The sequence below is a fragment of the Gossypium raimondii genome, chromosome 4 (assembly GCF_025698545.1).
Source record: "Gossypium raimondii isolate GPD5lz chromosome 4, ASM2569854v1, whole genome shotgun sequence".
NCBI classification, from domain to species: domain Eukaryota; kingdom Viridiplantae; phylum Streptophyta; class Magnoliopsida; order Malvales; family Malvaceae; genus Gossypium; species Gossypium raimondii.
In genome coordinates this window covers 68,685-90,459 of record NC_068568.1, presented here as the reverse complement: position 1 = coordinate 90,459, position 21,775 = coordinate 68,685, and the positions used below count along the sequence as shown (strand labels likewise).

Sequence of the window (21,775 nt, the reverse complement as noted above, 5' to 3'; positions counted from 1 at the left end):
GCAGCTTGGTATTTAATTATTTAAAGATATTCAACAACATTAGATGATTGTGAGAAATGAACGCCATTATTAATAAGTTATAGCTACCTATGTTACTCACTCTTATGCACCCACCATCTTCCTTTTCTTTAATATTCTATTTAAAAAATAGCAAATAGATGATGTATATAACTCATTTTTCTTTGGAAGTGAAAACATTGGATAGGCCAAAAACCCTTGTGAGTTTTTTAAATTTATTAATTTGAAGGTTTATTATTACAGTTAATGGTAATATGTGAAGGCACTTGTCAATAAAAATCCTACACTTAAGTGAACTTCAAAGATGAAACCAGATAGCTTTTTCTTTCCTTTGATGAATCCTTCTGCAGAATCACAAACCATTAAATCCAAACAACTCTTGAAACCATGTACCCTCTGAAGAACAGTCCATTTCATGCAATTCCATTGGATGATCCAATCTTTCCTTTAACTCTGGAATTTGATCACTGCCATATTCAACTTTCAAAATATCCCCACTTTCACATGGATTAAACGATGAGTTCCAACCAAAGTTTTCATTAAACATTCCATTAACAGACGATGATGACATAGGCAATGTTGTGGTGTTCTCCATGAAGTTCAACGTTGACGTAGGGGACTGTAAGTTGTTATTGTCCATGTTGAGAGTGAATAACCCGCAGACGACACCTTGCCATGCTTTGAGTACGTCGAGGCATTGCGGTCTAGTTGCCGGAGTCGGCGAAGGCGCAACGGCAGTGAAGTGGTTGCTTTGAGGAGGGTTTGAGGGAACTAGCTTGGACTCACGAACCAGTCTAGCTTCAGCTTCTAAACGAGCACTCTCCCATTGAGCCATGTGACTAAGGTTAGCAGCATCTTTAGGGTTACCAGTGGTGGAACCGAGTGCATTGGTTTTAGGCTTGTGGGTGACAGGATCGATCCCCATTTTGGTTAGCCTTTTCTTTAGATGTGTGTTCCAGTAGTTCTTGATCTCATTGTCTGTTCTTTTCGGCAAATGAGTAGCTATGGCAGACCACCTATACATATATATATATATACACACAAATTAATATAAAAAATGGAGTTTGGATTATGTTTAATATTAAAGTACCTGTTTCCAAGAAGGGCATGGAGTTGAATAATGGTCTGTTCTTCTTGTAAACTGAACTTTCCTCTTTTGATATCAGGTCTCAAGTAGTTAATCCATCTCAGTCTGCAACTCTTTCCACATCTTTGAAGCCCTATATATATATATATATATATATATATATCAAATTAATATATAGCAAGCAAAAACATATATATATGTATAAAGATATTGAGAAATGAAGACCAGCTTTTAAAGGCAAGGCACGCCAGCTTCCATGGCCATGTTGTTCAATGTAAGCTAAGAGCTTTTGATCTTCTTCTGGGGTCCATGGACCTTTCTTCAACCCTACCTTCTCACAACATGGTGACCTCCCCATATATATATATATGTGTGTGTATGTATGTATCTTTCAAATGAACCTTAGCTAGAACTGTATAACAATTTCTATGAACTCCCTTTGGCTTTTTGGATCAACACAATGAATATATATATAAAGTTGAAAGCGATGAAAATGAGGGGAGAGGTGATTGGGAGTAGGGATATGAGTGCGATATAATATATAGGCAATTGTGTTGTAAACATAGTTAATGATATATGACCATTACACCCTCCTTTACTATTACATCTGGATATAGTTAATCAATTTATTATGGACAATCAATGTCATTTAATTTTCTTTATACATATTTATTACTTCTTTATCATCACATTCACAATTTTTTCTCTCTCATTTTGCATACATGATACCATACACATGCATGAGTCAATACTCTTAATATATTATTAAAATCACAGTCATCAAGTTGTATTTAACTAATTAAATGATTTCACAATTAACACACTAAATCCATTCTATTAAAAAATAAGAATTCAAACTTAATACTATTAGCAATTATCTTTAATCAAATCAACCTTAAAACTCGAATTACACAATAAAATTATTATCTTTAGGTACTAAAATGCATAATTTTTAAAGAAAAGAATCACAACCATCATGATATATGATTGTAAGCATATAGAAATTAGTTTGAGATTTAAGGTGTATTTATATACCGTTGAAAATTTTGATTTAATATCGTGACGATGTTTTAATAGGTGACATTTAATATAAAAAGAATTTGTATGTTTTTTGTTCCTAAGACTTTGGGAGAAAGTTGGTGGTTTTCATTTCCCAAGAAATAAAGAAAAGGAGAGGATGGTTGTATGTGTAAATTGGATATACAATTGCTTTAAAATGTAATTATTAAGTGATTAATTAAAAGCATGGTTTCAAAACAACAACAATTCGACCAAACATTTGGTTTTAAAAAGAAAGAATTAATAATTAAGTAAAAATGCTACGAATTAATTCAAGGTATATATACATATATAACAAAGAAATGGTGTATTAATAAAATCTTTGTTTCTTCGTTTCATTAATCATACATTTTAATGGCACTTAAATGTTTTTTTCCTTGAAAGTTTTCAAGTAATTAATCATTAAATCAGATTAATTAATTAGATTTTATTAATAATGATAGCAATGTTAATCTATAAACTGTGAGAAACTTGATGAAGCAAAGATTTTTTTATGAATTCTTCATTTAAGATGAAATAAAATGGTGGAGCTACTTGTAATGAATGATTAAGTTTGCAGAAATTGTGGAAATTATCCCCAATTTCTGAAAAACGTGGTGATTTAATTCCTAGCTTTGCTGTTAGGTTGAAGCATTTGTGATCATCTAAGCCTATACTCACCTCATGCTTAACATAATCTAATATTTGACATGTTTGGTTTTAGATTTTGGAAATATTTATTAGGAGAAAAATGAAGAAATTATGAAATACTCTTTCTACCCCTTTGGAATCACTATCATTAAATAGAGTTGATCAGCAGCTACAAGCAATATTAACTCCTCATAAAACCACACAAACAAACATATTTATTTACTTATTTGTTACAAGCTTCTATTCATCTCAATACTTCAAGATTTATTATTGTTAAGAGAGATTAGGTAGGGTGAGAAAATGTGTCAGCCCGAAGGATGAATTAACGAATGTGGAAACAGATGCAGTTGGTGGCTAAATGGGAAATCACCCTTTGTATTACTTTGTTTACCAAAACTAGTTGTGAGTGAGGAATTGTCCACACCTGCCAACATGTTCTACCTTTTAATTACGCCTCTTTTACTATTCACCTACTTCCTTTAACGTGCCCCCTTTCTACTCTCACCCCTATTCATTTACTCCTTTAAAGGCTGTCATACTATGTAAATCACATGGAATACCATCATTTTCTTTTTCGAGGACCAACAAAGTTTGAACCTATCATCAAAATAGCAGACAATAGCTGCTTCAAACAAATTTTGATCGAATACCACCATAGATATCCAACAATTTATTGGCTAAAATACAGTTGATCTCAATTCAAACAAGGAAAATGAAAACGAATAGATTAAGAACATTCACTAAGGCCTAAGACCACAGACCACATTGGACTAATCTCTTGACATGATATATGCCATGAGCAAACAATCTCTTGCATATACCAATAGCTTATACACTAATAGAAGCTAAAACCCTCTATTTGAACGTCAGTGACTCAAGTTTAGCTCCTAGGAATCGCATCTTGAATGGGCATGCCTCATTAGATGCAAAACAGATTATAGCATCTTATTGGACCCCAAAGGCTTTTATATGTCAGACATACGAACCAGCTTATCGTAAAGAATGTGATCGTCCCTTCCTGTGTTGCTCTCTAACAATGCACTTTGCACTAGTTCCTGATGCAGGTAAAGAATGCCATGAGTACCCATAATGCAAGAGTAACATATAAAAAGTTAATTATGACAAGCAACCGCAGAAAGAATCATAGAATCGTGAATCCTACTTTGACATCCCTATGAGATAGAAACTTTCCCAAGCTATGAATCATCAACCTCATATCTTCGACCTGTATAATACAGCAAGCGTCCACTAACCATCACCATTGTAAAAGAATATACCAAAATAAGTATTAAGATTTAGATCTCACCCTAACGTAGCCAACTCGATTCCGGTCAAAAAACCTGAAAGCCTATTACAAATGAGACTTGCATTAATAAGAGATGAAAAAGCATTACATACTCGAATGGGAAAGATTTGAGGCAAGGAAAATGGAAGTGAAATGGAAAATACCTGCAACAAATCCTTATCAATAGCAGGCACCTTTTTCTTAGGATCAACTTTCTGCTCCTTTCTAGACATATCTCCCTCAGGCCCAGCATCAGTACTAGCAGCTTTTGTGGTTATTTCAGATTTGGTAGATGCCACAGCTTCATTCTTCTCAGCCTCCTTTTCAGACCCCTTTTCAGGCTTAGCATCTGTTTGTGCCTTCTCTTCTTCATTTTTCTGAGTTATAATCTTTCATTAATTAGGATAAATAACAGCAATAAACATATGAAAATGAATTTGCTGAATCAAACCACCCTGAAGTAATCCAGGTGTAAAATGGAAAGTCAATCATAATATAACATAAAATATTAGTAGTATAGAACGAAAAGATTGAAATTCAAGGGATGCATCCAGAAACTCTTTAAGTGAAAATAATGTCCGACAAAAATTATTTCAGCTTCCCTGTTTAAAGTGGAGGAAGAAACTCTACCTCATTAGAGGAATTGGGTTGACTTGCATCCTCCATTTCTTCATATTCTTCAGGATCTTCCTCTGGATCTTCTTCCTCTATTTCATCTTTTATCTTTGGCTCCTCAACATGATCAACGTTAGTTTCTTCATTGGCCATCTTTGGCTCCTCAACTTGATCTGTGGTAGTTTCTTCCTTGGTCACAATCATTTCATCCTCCTGCTGAGTTGCAGTTGATGTGTCCAACTTAGTAGATTCATTTTTCATCACAGGGAGCTCATTGCTTTTCGATCGTTTCGTTGGCGATGTTTTCTCAGTTTCCTTGTCAGATTTTTCTTCCCGTTGCCTCTTACGCTGATTTCTTTTTGTAATAAATCTTACTCGCAGTTTCTACAAAATGAAAAGGATGTCAGTTGAAAATCTTTTATGGGGAGTTAGGTAAAATAAACAATAATCATCATAAACCAACCTGGAGAAATGTTAAAATACGGCAACCCATTTGATACTGAAGCATTTCATAAAGCACCTCAGCAAATAATGAAAGCTGCAAAAATGGAATGCACTTGATGTAAATTATAGAGTAAGAATAAAAACAAAAACTACTTCAGATATCATTAAGTTAAAAATGAAAATATATAGGATGGAAAATATTAAAAAGAATGCAGATATTAAGGCAGAAAGATAATAAGGAGAAGGAAACCTCAAATGTGGATTCTTCAATGTCCTTGTCTGTATAATCCAAAAGTGAATCCAGTGAAAGTGACAACGGACGCAACTGCAGCATTGGGACTCATAATTAGACAAGTACAAGATAGGAATATTAGACAGTTTAAGCATAAAAAACATTTTCCTTCACAAAAGTTCAACCCAGTGTACAAGATACTGCTTCAAAGATATTATTAACTTACTTTAGAATCCTTGCTCCACTTTGTTTGTAGAATCAATCCAGGATGCTTCAGAGAAGGCTCGTCAGGCTTCCTCTTTTCTTTCAATTCTTTGTTAGTATTACTTCGGGATTCATCTTTACTATCTTTTTCCGCTTTCTCATCTTTTGGCTTTTCCCCTTCTTTCAATTTGTCCCCCTTGACATCACAAGTATACTTAGCGTTAACCTTTTTCTTGTCATTCAGTGACTCCGTGTTCGTTGACTTTTCGTCCTTCTTATTCTCCTTTTCAGGCTTGGATTCTGATTTACTCGAACTTGCAGCATTACCTTGTTTTTCTGAACCTGTTTGCTTACCTATATTTGAGGTCTCAGTTCCAGCTAAAACAACCATTTTCTCATCCTCGCCACCATCATTCTTAATTTCAGCTACTTCATCCTTAGCTTGTGTAGCAGGAACCTTTCTTTTAGGCACCCTCTTAATAATTTTCTTCTTTAAAGTTGTTTTCACAGTGGCATTTTCTACAGCTGCAGCAGTGGCATCAGAATTATCCTTTGGTTTATCTCCAGAGCATCCCGTTTCTACCTCCATTTTTGCCTCAAGGGGAACATCATTATCTTCATCCTGATCAGTTTTACCAACTGCCTCCTTTTTTGTAACCTTCTTCCGTGCAAAAGTTTTAATCCCTGCGCTACCAGCAGAAGATTCTTCCGGCTGACTGCCAATCTCTGATTTAGTATTCTGCTCTCCAGCATCTTCAACCTTGTTGCTCGGTTTGCTAGCAGTATTTACTTCTGCAGCTGTCTTATTAGCAACCTTCTGTTTGACGATCCTCTTTATAATCTTTTTCTTCACGGACTTCACAACGCCCGTCTTAGCAGTAGCAGCTTCTCCACTTTCCTTTTTCTCAGGACCTCCTTCCACAGTTATTTCACTGCCATCTTTTACCAGAACTTTATTTTCGCCCCCATTAGCCTTTCCTTCAGAATCATCTCCTTCAATACATTTGCCATCCTTCTCCTTTTTGTTAGCAACTACTCCATCACTAGATGACATGGACAGAATCTTTTTTCCTGATTTGCCTCTTTCATTTTGCTTTGTAGTATCTGCTTCCTTGTCTAGCCAAAATAAATGAAAATTTGAAGTAAAGGGAAGAAGCTATCGATCCAATTCATAATTGATCTGCCCATAGAATATATGCAAGCAAAAGTACAAGATGATGAAATTTGTAATAATCAATTCACCTTTTGATCCTTCTTTCCTCTCCTTTGATTTCTGAAAGTAAACAAAATTTCCATTAGTCAAGTAGGTAACACCTTCACTAGTCCCTATTTTATCATAACATATATATAGCAGAAGACATAAGCTACCATGGGTCACCCATATATCCATCTTAACCCAAAACTGATATCAAGTAGTTTGGAATTGACAGTTTCCTTGCACGCACTGCTCAAAGCTATAGTTTGTGCAAGATTTTTAGATTTGAGACAAATCTACAGATCAAGATTTTTGGCATTTTGCAATCCTGTAATAATTCTGGTTTGTCTTCTGTTGTTCTGTGGATCAATGTGTCTGAGTATACATCAGAGGGTCACAGTTATTCCCATAATAAGCATGCATCTTCTTGACAAGGCTGATGCTTATATACAAACATGCATTTTTTGGACATTCAATTGAGGATCAGGAAACCTAACAGAAAAATAAAATAGAACAATACCTCTCTTTTCAAAGACAGCTGGCGCTCTCTCTCAGAAACAGCTTTTCTATGAGCTAACCATTGGGCTCGCCATTCATCAAGTGAAGGGAGACATTCAGATAAATCTGGAACAAACAGTACGGTAACCTCTTTATGGCTAAACAGTCCATCCTTTCCAACTCTGTCATAATGTATCTGCAAATAACAATGTAAAAGGGATTTCAAGTCCGATAGAATGAACATTCTTACAATTAAGCCTGAACAATAGGTTCAAAAAATAAAATAGAAGAGGACCCATACAAATAGTTTTGATTAAAAAGATTCAAATCTAAAGCAGAAAAGCTTTTATCAGTTTTGTCAATTCCAAGAACCATATGACATCAGGTTTCAGGAGACAATCAGAATGAATAAAAATACCTCAAGGAAACGATTCCAATGCTGACATTTCTGTAAATCAAGATTAACTACATCCTGCGCATATCTGCTCAAGTAAAACAACTCCACAGATGAGAAATGAATCAAGTTATACATTTCCAAAACAACTCTTCATAGCATTCAACTATCAGCTGACAGGACAAACCTAAGGGCTGTTTGAGTTAGAGAGAACTCGTCACCAGTAGGATTGCTGCCATCAGCAGAAACACAAGGTCCACCGATTGCCATGAAAGAATGATCCTTTTTAAGAACAGCAAACCTTAGAATATTGCAAATATGAGGTATACGGTCATCAGGGATTTTTTCAGATGACAGCTCTTCCAAAGCACTCCTGCTTAATCCACTCATCAACATCATCTGAACAAAATCACAAGATACTTTACTAAAACATGATAAAATCACATTTGATATGAATATTCAATTTTCCTATAAAAAAATGCAAAGAGACAAGCAGGTGGGCGAGCTTAAATCATACATGAATTATACAAATGAAACCTCAAAGTTATTCATTACTTAGATCGCATCATCGCTCATGCTTCTACAGATTTCTCTATTAGTAAAGTCTAAATATGATACAATAGCTTCGAAGACAAAACATAATTTTCTTCCTTTCAAAATAGGAAATATAACAAAATGTACTAGTACTCTTAGTACTTAGCATGTTCAAATAAGTTCCATAAAAAGTTAAAACAAACCATGTTGCAAGATTACTATATTTGATATCCTTATAGTGTAGATAATAACAGTGTAGATAATAAAAGGAAACTGTTAGGAAACTAAATTCTATGCTTTAGTCTTCTAGATCAAACAAATAAGAAAACACCTTCTAAGGGTGCTTTGCAACATAAGGAATGACACAGAAGTACCAAGTAATTATAATGGCAATTCAACCAAAAGAATAGTTTAAAGCAGGCACTGCTAGAAGCATATTCCTCAATTGTCATCCAAACAAGAAATATCATTATTTCAAGTGAGGCTGATCCAAAGTAGCATATTACTTCAAATGAAGCTTGACTCTTAAAAACAACTATTGCAATGGAAATTACATTAATACAAAGCAAACCTTAAAAGCTTAAATGCTTTAATCAGCAAGAACTCAATAAATCATTCAGATATTATGTTCAAATGGCTACTCAAGAAAAATGAATAACCAAGTCACAGTTGATAAAAACTTGCTTCCCATAAAAGAAAAAAGAAAAATATTCTAGATAAAACTCTAACTTTTGTCATTAGATGCTACAATTAAAAATGACCAACCTTTGCATTCCACACTGTACTTCTTTGTTCTGGCTTTTCAGGTTCAACAGGCAAAAGCTTGCTGGAAAGTTCTTTGGATTCAACTAAATTATCTTCAATGAAATCATGCTCAAAGCTGCTCCTCACAACAGAAATTAAACTATTATGATTTCATAAAAGCATTAAATGTAATATCATTTAGTTGATCAAAGTAAGTTAATGATGGAGAAAGAACATGCAATGAACATGGGGCAGGACTTTGACTTGTCTTCCACAACTACTTAAGTTTCAACAACTAATCTTTTGCTCAATCGTTGTGTTATTCCACAAGCAAAAGTCCAAGCTTCATGGAAAACAATGCATTAGCAATTTCATGTCCTAAAACTAATTAATAGATTAAGAAATTAATAGTTCACAGATAAAATATCAACATCCATGATGGCAAGACCACTTCAGTCTTTAGAAAACAGATCAAGAAGTTCAATGCTGGTTGAGATGTCAAAAACTCAAGTAACAAATACATACAGGAAAGATACCTGACATGAGTATGCATAGAGAGTTTAAGGTTCCCCTTTGGCCAGTTTATAACAACCTACAACAGTTGAAGAAGTTAGGTAAAACAGAATACCTAAGAATGCAAATTTAATGCATAACTGAATTTTGAGAGAAAGAGGAAAAGACCTTCGAAAATTCAGGAGAGACAAAAAGTCTTGGATATCGCTTATCAATCGACAGATAACCTCTCTCTACATCTATCAAGTTGGATGTATATACCTGCAAATAAGCAGAATATTGCAAAAAGGATCAAAAACATTTCAAATGGCATACACATAACAAAATTAAATATCAATACTACAGGTAAATACATGGAAAACGGACTCCAACTCAGAAAAGTTGAATAAGTTCTCTACAATACAGGTAAATTTTCATAAATTGGAAAAAATATAAGTGCAACCCAACCACCATAGTTTAGAGCAGTCAGCCAATATAAACCCAGGAAGCTCTGAAATTTTGAAATTGTCTCCGTGGAAGGAATATGGTGTTTACTCAACAAGGATGGGAAGGATGAGGGAAAAGAAAACCACCTAAGAGGATTGAAGGAGCGAATAAGGGGGGGAAAAGCACCCAGAAACAAAGGTCAAAGCATTACACTCAAAATGAGTGAGCAAGGGCATATAAACATATGAGGAATTCTCTAGGTTTTGGATCCAAGCAACTAGCCCTGCGGACCACGAGGCAAATACCAACAGGAAGCATCAAAAGATTTGAACGCCCGTGAAAGAGTAATAACAGGAAGATTTCAGAGAAAATCAGATTCCAAAGGGAAAAAAAAAAAAAAAGCAAATTCTTGAAGAAGTTCAAACTATCTTCGAATGGAAGCTCTTGCATTGTCCTTTTACCTTGCTTACATATTCTCTCCTTTTTTCTTTAACAGGTGAAAGGCGCCTTCAGCAATAGAGAACATGAAGTTAGTTATGAAGACTGAGAAACACAAGGAGCTAAACATTCAGAACTAGAGCAGGATGGAATGTAAAACATCAAGATCCACCTATGGGAAGCTTCACGACGTGGGGATTCTCGCTTCACAGGCCGAACCTCTTTTGTCAAAGATGGACCTCGGTGGTCCCTAGAAACTCTTGGCGGAGTTCTTGCACGTGTAACTTCAAGTGCACGCTTGCGCTCTCGTTCTCTCTCCTTCTCCCGCTCTCTTTCCTTCTCCCGTCGCTCCAAGATGCGCAAACGTTCACGTTCACGTTCCCGTTCTCGTAGTCGTTCTCGTTCTCGCTCCCTCTCCCTCTCCCTCTCTCTGTCTTTTTCTCTTTCACGCAAATGCTCCCGACGACGCTCCTCCTCTCTCATCTCAAACTCCCTAAGGTAACCAGCCCTATCGTCCTTGCGTTCATCAATCCTAGGAAGACCACTGCGTGACAATGTGCTACCAGGATATTCAGTCTCAAGGGTTGTCACATGAAGTCCCTTTGTTCCATAATCTCTACCAGGTGGTAGGCTCACTCCATAACCAGGATTTGCAGAACTAGGTGGATACATCATATCATCAACGTTTCTCCTTGGAGCTGCCCCTAATATCGAAGGAGTTTGTCCACCGTAAGAAGAAGAAGAGCTAAGCAATGATAAACTGCGGGGATCGGCATCTATTCTTCCTCCGTAAGACAGAAGGTCTTGTGCGGAATGTCGACCAGCAGCACTCCTTGCTGCAAGATAATCAGCTTGTCTGCCAGAAATGTGTTGCTACTCAGTCTCGTAAGCAATATATTACCGTCTAACAAACAGTCAGAAGGTTGAGCTGGGCCATTTATTTACAAGGAAATACTACAAGTGAAGATCTGTTGCTATCACAAACATCCTCAATTGGAAACCATACATTAATATTTTACCAAAATAACAAATACCTTGCCGACATAGCCACAGTTGGAGTGGCAAGGGTGTCGTACGGTGGCACCAAAGATCAGGGTTCAAGCCAAGTGTCACCCATTCCCCCTCCCAAATTTGTAATAATAAAAATAAAAATAATAAATACCTTGAACTACTATCATGAGAGGCTGATTGAGCTTTGAGCAATTGTTCTTGTCGAAGCAAGACAGCTTGATCAAGACGATCATATATGTCAGGCTGTTGCACAAGATAGAAAATATTAAAGATTAAAACCAAAGGAGAAAAAGGAACAAAATTACAAAAATGGACAAGGATGGCACAGATTTATATCAACAACATGAAAATGAGGACAATAAAAAGCAGAAAGAAGCTAATTGAGGAAACATTATAAAATTGCTAGACCTGATGCTGATGACCAAAAAAAGCAGAATCAGAATATCTTCCAGTTGGCTCACTAGACAAATCCCTCCCCAGATAACTACCCTGTCGTTCTCCAAATTGTCTTCTCTCCACTGTAGGATAGTCAGGAATCTTCTCAGCATACATTTGGTCACCTTTGTGACTATAACTGTGACTTGCAGATGAAACATAGTCAGTAGATGCATATTTTGGTGAATCTGGCAGAGCTGAGGCATAAGCATTACGAGCTTCCAAAGCTGATGCTCCAGCCCCTTTGGAACTTGCAGCAGGAACCTAGTACATATAAAAAGACATCAAATTCAAAATTAAACCAATACAATTTAATAATATTGTCCAGTACAAAATTACCACATTTAATGATATTGTACATATCGAAAAATCCCAAGGAAAAGAAATCCAGAATACAATAGATGAAACCACCCCAATCCCCAAATCTCTATGATAAGGTTTAATTAAAGAAAATTTTGAAGATTTACAAATTACCAAAGCAAACACAAAGGAAAAGGAAACAAATTCCACTGACCTGCTGAGTAGCACTCAAAGCAGATGTGCCATATATGGAGCTATATTGCCCCCCATAATGAGCTGAAACTGAGGGAAGGGCTCTGTATCCACCAACTTCAGTATCTTGAGAACTACCTAAAATTGATGAATGCCGAGAAGACAAGGACATTTGAGCTCCCCCATCAGGACCTCCAACAGAACTACTAGAATAACCAGCACCCAACTACAAAATTTGCCAAAAGGGTTGTAAACAAAACCGTACCCCATGATAAGTCTTTAATTATAAACATGCTAAAGTCTAGTTGCAAGGGAACATAGCAAAATCGGGAATTTAGACGTATTACCTCACCTATAAATCCAATTATTTACTCGTATTAAACATTTATATGTTCAGCTACAATAAAGATTTTGGAATAATAATTCGAAAACAGAAGGGTCAAATACTGAAGCAATATCAAAGAAAGTAGAATTTATCAGTTCATTCTACAAAACCAACCAGTATAACCTTAGAAAAACATTTGAAAACCAGAACCATGCAGTACCAACATAATACATAACAATTAAAAAAAAACATTAGAAACGAATTAAAGAAAAAGGAGCTTGATAACAGAGTCTTTAAAACCCTCACATTTTGGGCGTATCCGGATTGGCCAACGTAAGGTTGCTGCCCGTAGGCATTCGTCCCTCTGGACGAATACATTAAATTGAATAAAATCTGCAATAAACAACATATAAAACAACGTCAATGGAGCAATTAAAGAAGATAAAGCAAAATTCATAATGTTTTTCGTTCTGGAAACATGAGATGAATCTTTTTCTAATTTTTTTTTCAAAAAAAAAAAGAACCAAAACGGAGAAGGTAATGGAAAATTACAAAAACGATAGGCGGAGACGAGTTGTTGAAATTTGCTAAGAATTGAAATCGAAAAACCCTAATGCATGAAGACTGAGAAAATAAGGAAGGGGCGCGTGAGGCGTGACTTTAAAGATGACCAGAAACTGGAGACTAATATAAATGAATGGGTTAATATACTATTTGGTACCCTAGTTTAGCTTTAATGTGCAAATTGGTACGTAAGTCATTTTTTTCCAAATTAGTACCTGAATTTGACTTCAATATTCAAAATGATACCTAAATTTGGCTTCAACTCCAATTTCATACTTTAGCTTTTTGTCCCAAACTCTCTATTAAACATCTCTAATATTCAATTTGGTATCTAAATTTCTCTTGAGTCTCAATTATATACCAATGCACTTTTATTAGAATACACATGTCAAATATTAATTGGTATATATGATATCATTTTATTTAAGAAATAAATTCATCATGGAAGCCAAATTCACTTTAAAAACTCATATAAAATTGAAGTTTAAAGCTAAATTTAGGTTCCGTATATTAAATAAATAAGTGATGGAGTGGATTTAGCGTCAAGCATTTTTTTTCTTCGAAACTGGATTTAGTGTCCACCATTGATTTGGTTTGATTGGTTGATTTTATTTTAGGGTAAAATTATTAAATTATTAGTAAGTTTATATTGTGGTAATTTAACTTTAAAAAGTTATAAAATAGTTATTAAATTATTCAAAAAAAATTATTTAAGTCACTGAGTTGTTTTAATTATTGTTGTATGGTCTTCTCTGTTCGCACAATTTGTACCAATCGAAAGCTCTCATCCCCTTCTCTTCTACAGTTCAATTTTTTCGTGAAATAGCTTTAAATTTTAGGAATTTGTGAACCAAATTTTAAACAATTTTATTCTCCAATGTTCAATATTGATCATCAAATTGATTTTGATCTAAGATATGTTATTCTACTCGCTGATGGGTACCGATCCATTGCATTGATCATCAAATCGTCGCTTGGAACTCGCTAGCTAGATTTTTTTAAAAAATTAACAACATAATGACTTAAATAAAAACTTTCGAATAGGTCAGGACTTAAATGAAAATTTTCAAATAGTTTCATGACTATTTTGTAATTTTTGGAATTGAGTGTGTTTGTATGTAAAAGCGGGCTTCAAAGAAACAAAAGGTTTGATAAAGCTCAGCCCAATATCCTCGTACTGGCTTTCATGGGCCTAAATTGGACCCATTCGTTTGGGCTACATGATAGAGGAGAATTTTGTAGGCACACATTTGTTACGTGATGTATATATTGAAGGAATTGTCTGGATTTTCTTTACATTTGACTAAATCAGGCCTATCAACAAAGATTCAGTGATCAACAACTCTTAAACTTTTATGACATATATCGTTTCTTTTTTTGCAGCTTTTGTAAGTTATGGATATGTTTTAAGTTGACAATCTTTGACAGTAAAGGCGGCACCAGACCGGAGCATTTTGTAGTGCACTCCTCACTGTTGCTTGCAATTTCAGGCGTTGGTACTTGCAGAAGGGGTTGAAAATGTTGGCAAATTGAAAATGCATTAGCCTTCTCCTTGTGTTCCTATATTCTCCATGGCCATAGCATCACAGCATAGCAACCCCACGGATCGAGATACGGTCGCCTAGCTGGATGTTCCACCAGGTTCAAGTGGTGCTGAAACTAGTTGCAAGATAGAGTAGCTTGAAAGATATGCAGATTTAAAAAAAGTAAATCTATGTCCTGGAAGCTAATCTGATATGATATTGTTGTATCAAAGAGACCTTGAAAGTTTCCCATTTATGGTGATTAATTATCTCTTATGAAACCTGAACTAAAGGACATTTACATAGGGAAGATGAATCTTTATGTGACAGTGTACCTTCCATGACAGAGAAACTAGGCCTAAAAAATCTCAACCTTGTGATAATTTTAATTTTCTGAACGCAATGATGGACCCTCTATCAGTCTGGTTTAACCATTATGCACGTCACTCGTGACTGTAGCTAGCTAAAGTGTCCTCTTTTTTTTCTCACAGCATTGGAAACTTTTCACTACTGCAACTTGTTCAACCAAATTTAAACCAAAAGCATGTCGCTTCTCGTTCCTTATTCGTGTTCGATGGGGATTCAACATTGTTTTCCTTTGGATCCCAAGCATTCCTGGTTAAAAAAGGGACCATATTGCCAGTCATGCCAGCTTCTCTCTATTTAGCAAGCTAAAAATCTGTCAATCTTAATTCGTTTCAAACGATGGAAATGACCCCTTTTTTTTAGCGTAGCTAAATTTCAATGTACCCCTTACATAGAACAATAAAGTGGATGATAAGGATATGTCCAAGCTGTATCAGCATTAATAACCAAAAAAGAAAAAGTCGGAGGTGGGGTAAGGTGGGGGCCTGAGTTGATGTAATCATGTTTTGTACATAAAGGAAACACTGGTCTCTTTAAATCATGTACCTTGCCTCGTTCCTTCCATACACTTGGAATCCAAAAGGTTAATAAGGACCAAATGATGGCCCTACAGATTTGGTACCTTTGATTCTGTCCATGCAACATGTTGACACTTTTGCAAATTGCAGAACTTTTATCTATTATGATGATGATTTTGTCATATTTGCAAAACTCCAGCCACTTATTTCATACATTATTGACATTCATACATGATAAAATGAGTGAAAATGCTATATCTAGATCGTATTAATATATGTTTACCAGCATGGAAACTTACATCGTAACTTGACTGTGCATGTGAAAGTGCTCCATATTCTTCAGCATTTCCAGACCATTATCATCATAGATGTAACAAGTGAAAATGAGACAGAATTGTAGCCGAGGACAACTTGCCGGATCGATGTTATCTCCTCCAAAGGTTTTTGTTTCATTTATGTATTACAGTCTTGTTCAAATCTTTGGCAATAAAATGAACATAATAACAGAATATATGGAAGAGATAGCTTAGCCGGCCGGCAAGTCATCCTTGGCTGCAGTACTGTACCTCATTTAAACATGCTAGACCTTAGATGAAGAAATCCGGCATCGATCCATAAATGTATCAGCGTATGTTTTAGGCAACAAAGCTAAAAAGAACAAGAATTGTTTCTAAATAAGAGATTTTCTATTTGTTTATTTGAGGAGTTTGAAAATGGAGGTTTGATGTTTGTTTTTTTTTTTTTTTTGGTGTTGCAGAAATGAGTTTGAAGAACAATGGGTGCCATATAATGGAGAATGAGGTCGACATATATACGTGAAGGCCTTGAGTGAGTGGATGTGACCACTGCATGGGTCCTGCAGTCAGCATAGTAAAAGCCCTATAACGTGTTATTTTCGGCCAACTAATAAGATACTTGAGTTCAATTAATTCATGTAATTACTTTAAGAGCTAACATGAGTATTTTTAGAACTTCTTTTATACAAAAAAGAAAAAAAGAAAAAATAAAAGCTGACAGTGTCTTATTGCGTATATGCTATCCTAGTCACACCCGCAACTAGTTTTTGAGGTAACTCCACTATTTGCAGAAGTTTACAGAAAGTACCACTTGACAATTTGCTTGAAAGATCATAATTTTGCTCATTGACCAAACTAATCTCATGCTCAAGCTTAAAATAATTCTTATGCAGAGTAATAAGAAGGATTAAATGAACAAATCCAATGAGTTATGATGTAAAAGGAATGGAGACAATGGTGGATATTGGGGGACCCTCTGCTGATTTTATGAGTATGGTTGTTATGGGGGCTGATATGATGACACCCACTTGCATTTTATATGCTTCCGGTATAAAAAATTTACAAGTACAAATACAAATTCGATCAATTAGGAGGACCAGTGGCCAAGAAACAATACTTGAAGCAAGTAATCTATCAACAGAATTTGGGCCCTTGTTTCAAACCAGCTGAGATTGTAACCCAACCCAAGCCAAGCAAAAAGCCCAAGACTATCCCCCCTACCCCACCATGTAAGATGTTCCATGCGTATTTTTCAGGCTTCATGTTGATGATATAGTTAAAAGATACAGGAGATTGAAAGTCGGTGATCACCCTTCACTCTTTCCATCAAGCTCTTGGATCTTTCATCAGGTAAATCACTTAATACTTTTTTTAACAAAATTTGTTGAAATTTTGTATTCTGGGTCTTGTTTATTTTGTAGTGTTTAAAAGGTGGCAGATATGTTGATTTTAATGGGGTTTTAGTATTTTTAGTTCATCTTTCGGTAATTCCAGTTTTCCAATAATGATTGTGATCAGAAAGTGACAATATTTGTCTTCAATCTGACCATTCAACTCTGTAACTCATATGGAATCTTTGTGTGTGTTTTACGGTGACCAGCAATTGACTGTGAAAAAAGAAGTAAAAAAATGTCACAAACTAATGATGTTGAGGGTGTAAAGGAGAAGAAAGTGATGAATGATGGTGAAAAAATTCAAGTTGATGATGGTAAAGATCAAATCTTTGGTGAAGAAGTTGCTTTATCTGAAGAGTTGAAAGATTCAGATGAAAATGAAAATGAAAAGAATCTGATGCCCTCAGCCACAGAGGAGGTAAGGAAGTGGAAAATTTGTAATATATGGTTCTGAATTCTTCATGGTTATATATGTATAGATGTATCTATTTCAATAGTGAACTTTTAATTCTTTTGTTTTGACTTTTACAGGAAGAAGCAATAAAAAAAAAGTACGGAGGACTATTACCTAAAAAGCCAACCTTAATATCGAAGGTTTCTATGCTTTGACTCTTATTTATACAATATTTCTTGAATGCTAATACGTATATGTATCCGAGTTATCTTTCTATACCTATGTTTATATATACGTAAAGAGAAATGAAGAGTTAAAATAACATAATTCGTCCTCGGTTGCTGACTGAAACATTTGAATTGTCTGCTAGAACCATGACCGTGCATTTTTCGATTCGGCTGATTGGGCACTAGGAAAGGTAAAGTATAGAAACTATGGCATAAGTCTGAGTTGTTTCAGGTTTTGATATTGAATGGCAATAGTAGTTTAAACTAAGGTTATATGTTTGGTCACATGTTGAACAGCAAGGATCACAAAAGCCTAAAGGACCACTTGAAGCATTGCGCCCAAAATTACAGGTATTGATATAATATAATCTTCCTGGTTATATAACCTGTGTCAGTCTCTTAAAGCATTCGAGGTACAATTAAGGCATGATCTTCTCTAGTGTTTTATGTTATCCGAATTCGGGAGCTGTAGCTAGTACTTGTTAAATTTACCAAAGGTTTGTTTTGTGATTCCCAGCCTACCCCACACCAGCAAATGCGTTCAAGACGGTCGGTTTATGCACCAGCAGAAGATGATAATGAAGGTAAAAGAGGATCAATTCTATTTTTCAGACAGCAACATCACATATACTCGGACATGAGTATGGAGATATGACGGAGTCATGTGTTTCTTTTGTCTCACAGCTTCATCTTCCGAGGATCAAAGCTGCACATTGGAGGGGGACAACGATAATATTAACTCTGGAACAGAGGAGCATGTTCATGGTGATGGTGATGAAACATGACATGAGCCACAGCTGTGGAGTTTGGATCACTTTTCAGATTTAAGTGCTACTATTTTTGTTGTTTGTAACAACCATTGACTGTGTCTGAGTCACCACTTTTATTGTTGGTGGGAGCAATAAATACAGAAACGGAAGAGGAGTTAAAATGAGCTTTTTCAGGTGAGGATTTTTGTATTTTTAATGAGCGTCTGTAATTTCAAGTTTAACTGCATTGGTAAAAGCAAAGCCCTTGTAATAATGATCTCTATATCTACTTGTGCTCCAAAAACTATGGTGTTAACTTGTTTCACTTATATAGACTGTATTTATAGGACCAATTCATGATGGGCTCCTAGGTGAAAATGGGAAGATCATTTTGGGTTTAGTTTTATTATTGTTTTGTTTGTATTTTGTGGTTTCTAAAGCAGGCAGGGGAATTGATATAGCAGTGCCATTGGGCTATAGGGTCATCTTTTACATCATCCTATGGGGCTTGCACTGTAAGGTCATTTTGATCAGCTTTAGCTGAATATGGCCTTAATTAAGGCTCTTCTTTGTATCAGAATAAATGGTAAATTTGCAAGAGTTTTATTATGGTTAAGAGTATTTTGTTTTTATTGTGTGATTTTCTTTTAAATCATGTCACGTTTTGGCACCAAAACCTACTTATGATACCGAAAAGGTACTCAAAAAGCCATGATAGTAATAAATAACAAAAGAAAAGAGAGTACTTAACTTACGAAAATGTCACTCATAGTGGATGTTAAAAAGAAGAAGAAGAAGAAAAGTTAACAACGTCATTGGTTCAACAAAAACAAGTCTGCATAAATTTCAAAAACTCATTGATATCCACCCTACCATCTCCATCCTTATCAGCCACCCTTATCATCCTCTTACACTCCTCCACCGTCACCATCTTCCCTTTCACGCCTAGGCAAATGAGCACCCTTTGCAGCTCCGTCGTATCGATAAACCCATCTTTGTTATCGTCGAAAACATCAAACGCTTCCTTAATCTCCTCCAACGCAGGCTCTTCATCACCAAACATTTCACCCAACAACTCATCGGCACCGTCGTTCCTCTCTATCTCGTACCTCATTCCCAGCCTTTCCATCACCACTTTTACGTCGCTTTTGCTTAGTTTCTCACCGTCGCCAACGGCAGCATTGATTTCCATGTTCAACTTTGGAGCTAATTCCCAAGTTTTGGGCTTGGAAAATAAAGGTTGAAAGTAGCAGAGCAGCAAATTTGACATAAAGTTATGGAATTTCATGTCCCTATTGTGGAGAGAAATTGGCTACTACCTTATCCAAAAAACAGGCTTTTCTTGGGTGCATTTATATAATACTAAAGGATTGACGAAGAGGAGTCAAGTTAAAATTTTCTTATATGCATGCATGGTTTCGTAGAAGTTTAAGCTTTGTATGACAAACAATGAATCACGGAAAAGGTATTTCCACACAATACGTACCAAAAAAACATAAAACTTGCGGGAAAGTTTCCAGGTAATTTTCTTCTATTTGGATTTTCTTGATTGACTGACCATGCTTTTGTTTTGTTTTCTCAAGAAATACAATTTACAAAGACTATTAAATCCTTCCTTGCGGAAAACCCTTATTTTTTATTCATGTATTGAAGCAACCAATTTTTTTCTCTCCGGACATGGAAACCAGATGTAGTGCATTTGCCTTTTTTTTATTTTTAATTTTCACATGAAAAAAATCTATTGATCATTTTTCTTATTATATCTTAAATTAAAAATATCAATTCAATAAAAATTAAGTTCTTTAATTAATTATTCAACTATAAATTTGTAACATCGTAGACTTATAAATTGATTACGAAATTTAATAATTCATTATAAATTAATTTCATTTGATAACTCGTATTGATTAATTGAGTTTGTTAAATTTATTAACTTTATAATTTATCATATTAAAAATATATTCTACTATGAGTTTGAAACGTTATAAACTTAAAATTGATCACTTGAATTTAATAACTCGTGATTAATTGATTAATTTAATTTGGTAGCTCATATTGATTAATTGAGCTTATTAGATTTATAAACTTTATAATTAATCATGTGAAAGAATGTATTCTAATCTGAGTTTAAAACATTATAAACTTATAAATTGGTTACTTAAATTTAATAGCTTTAATTCATTTAATTTGATAACTCATACGGATTAATTAAGCTTGTTATATTTATGAACGTTATAATTAATCATGTGAAATAATGTAACATAAAATATGCATAAAAGCAATTACGTATGCATCATTACACGTTTTTTAATTTTGTTAATTTGATTCTCACTTTATTCATTTGATGAAAATTCACAATATGAATTCTATGGTAAGTTTACAATGATTATTATATCTCCATGACAACATGTATTTATAGGTGCATAATAGTTACCTCTTTCTAACAAATAAAATCTTTGCAAACAAATGAGTTATTATAGAGAGGGTGGACTATATTTATATACATATATACCTTAGTAGGTTATCAAATATATTGAGAAATCGACTTAATAAATTACCAAAAACATTGGGAACAACCTTAAAGTATGACGTCGTGATTGTTCATCTTGGCTCTTAATCATATGGTCGGGGCCCGATCTCAGCTCATGGCAAGCAAGTGGAGGAAGGGAGGGAACAAGCAGTGGCCTTGGCCTCAAAAATTAAAAATTTGTCTACTAAACCCTTTATTTTTTTAGAAAATTATAAGTTAATATAATGATAAAATTGTATTTTAGCCTCCCAAATTCCTTTTATTCATTTTTTACTCTTAAAACAATTTTCTTGAAGGAATAATCATTACTATAAATATGATAAATAATTTAATTTTAAAACCACTCTAAGTCCTTAGAATGGAAAAGAACAAGGCAATAAGGAAATTTCATTGCAAGTTACAACGTTGGATAAGATGTGGAGTAATAAGTAGGTGAGGTCAGGTTCATTGATAGCTAGCCTTTTTATATGGTTTCTCTTCAATTTCATCAAAATATCTTTAATATTAATTTCAGCTTTCTGCTGATACATATATTGGGAACAAGCAACAGATTTCAATCTCATTATATATATATACAGACACTGGATGGAATGAGGAAAAAGCAAACCAGAGAAAGGTCACCATCGATGAGGTTA

The 21,775-nt window shown here is 34.8% G+C and overlaps 4 protein-coding genes and 1 long non-coding RNA gene across 5 annotated transcripts; 1 reads left to right on the top strand and 4 right to left on the bottom strand.

Moving 5' to 3' along the window:
- Positions 1–202: 202 nt before the first annotated feature.
- On the bottom strand, positions 203–1,623 carry LOC105779597 (transcription factor MYB106). Its single transcript, XM_012603417.2, has 3 exons — positions 1,331–1,623; positions 1,109–1,238; positions 203–1,034 (listed from the first exon to the last, which is right to left on the bottom strand). The coding sequence occupies exons 1-3, from the start codon at positions 1,461–1,463 to the stop codon at positions 371–373; spliced, it is 927 nt and encodes a 308-aa protein (XP_012458871.1). The 5' UTR covers positions 1,464–1,623; the 3' UTR covers positions 203–370.
- Positions 1,624–3,397: 1,774 nt separating this feature from the next.
- LOC105779707 (protein SHORT ROOT IN SALT MEDIUM 1) lies at positions 3,398–13,231 on the bottom strand. Its single transcript, XM_012603599.2, has 22 exons — positions 13,132–13,231; positions 12,886–12,972; positions 12,277–12,480; positions 11,736–12,026; positions 11,479–11,570; positions 10,489–11,172; positions 10,340–10,385; positions 9,621–9,713; positions 9,476–9,531; positions 8,961–9,075; positions 7,849–8,060; positions 7,686–7,749; positions 7,290–7,463; positions 6,817–6,847; positions 5,597–6,690; positions 5,389–5,463; positions 5,158–5,232; positions 4,710–5,078; positions 4,244–4,456; positions 4,101–4,142; positions 3,957–4,019; positions 3,398–3,849 (listed from the first exon to the last, which is right to left on the bottom strand). Exons 2-22 carry the CDS (start codon positions 12,955–12,957, stop codon positions 3,760–3,762), a joined length of 4,155 nt encoding a protein of 1,384 aa, XP_012459053.1. The 5' UTR covers positions 12,958–12,972; positions 13,132–13,231; the 3' UTR covers positions 3,398–3,759.
- A 1,146-nt stretch (positions 13,232–14,377) lies between these two features.
- LOC105780609 (uncharacterized) lies at positions 14,378–16,314 on the bottom strand. Its single transcript, XR_001129310.2, has 2 exons — positions 15,850–16,314; positions 14,378–14,802 (listed from the first exon to the last, which is right to left on the bottom strand). It is a non-coding gene; the product is annotated as an uncharacterized LOC105780609 (long non-coding RNA).
- Positions 16,315–17,042: 728 nt separating this feature from the next.
- Positions 17,043–18,963, top strand: LOC105780607 (uncharacterized). The gene is made up of 7 exons (XM_052629363.1): positions 17,043–17,196; positions 17,447–17,658; positions 17,772–17,834; positions 18,005–18,052; positions 18,159–18,212; positions 18,379–18,445; positions 18,546–18,963. The coding sequence occupies exons 2-7, from the start codon at positions 17,476–17,478 to the stop codon at positions 18,644–18,646; spliced, it is 516 nt and encodes a 171-aa protein (XP_052485323.1). The 5' UTR covers positions 17,043–17,196; positions 17,447–17,475; the 3' UTR covers positions 18,647–18,963.
- A 467-nt stretch (positions 18,964–19,430) lies between these two features.
- Positions 19,431–19,802, bottom strand: LOC105780608 (probable calcium-binding protein CML46). Its single transcript, XM_052629858.1, has one exon. It carries the CDS (start codon positions 19,800–19,802, stop codon positions 19,431–19,433), a length of 372 nt encoding a protein of 123 aa, XP_052485818.1.
- Positions 19,803–21,775: the final 1,973 nt, after the last annotated feature.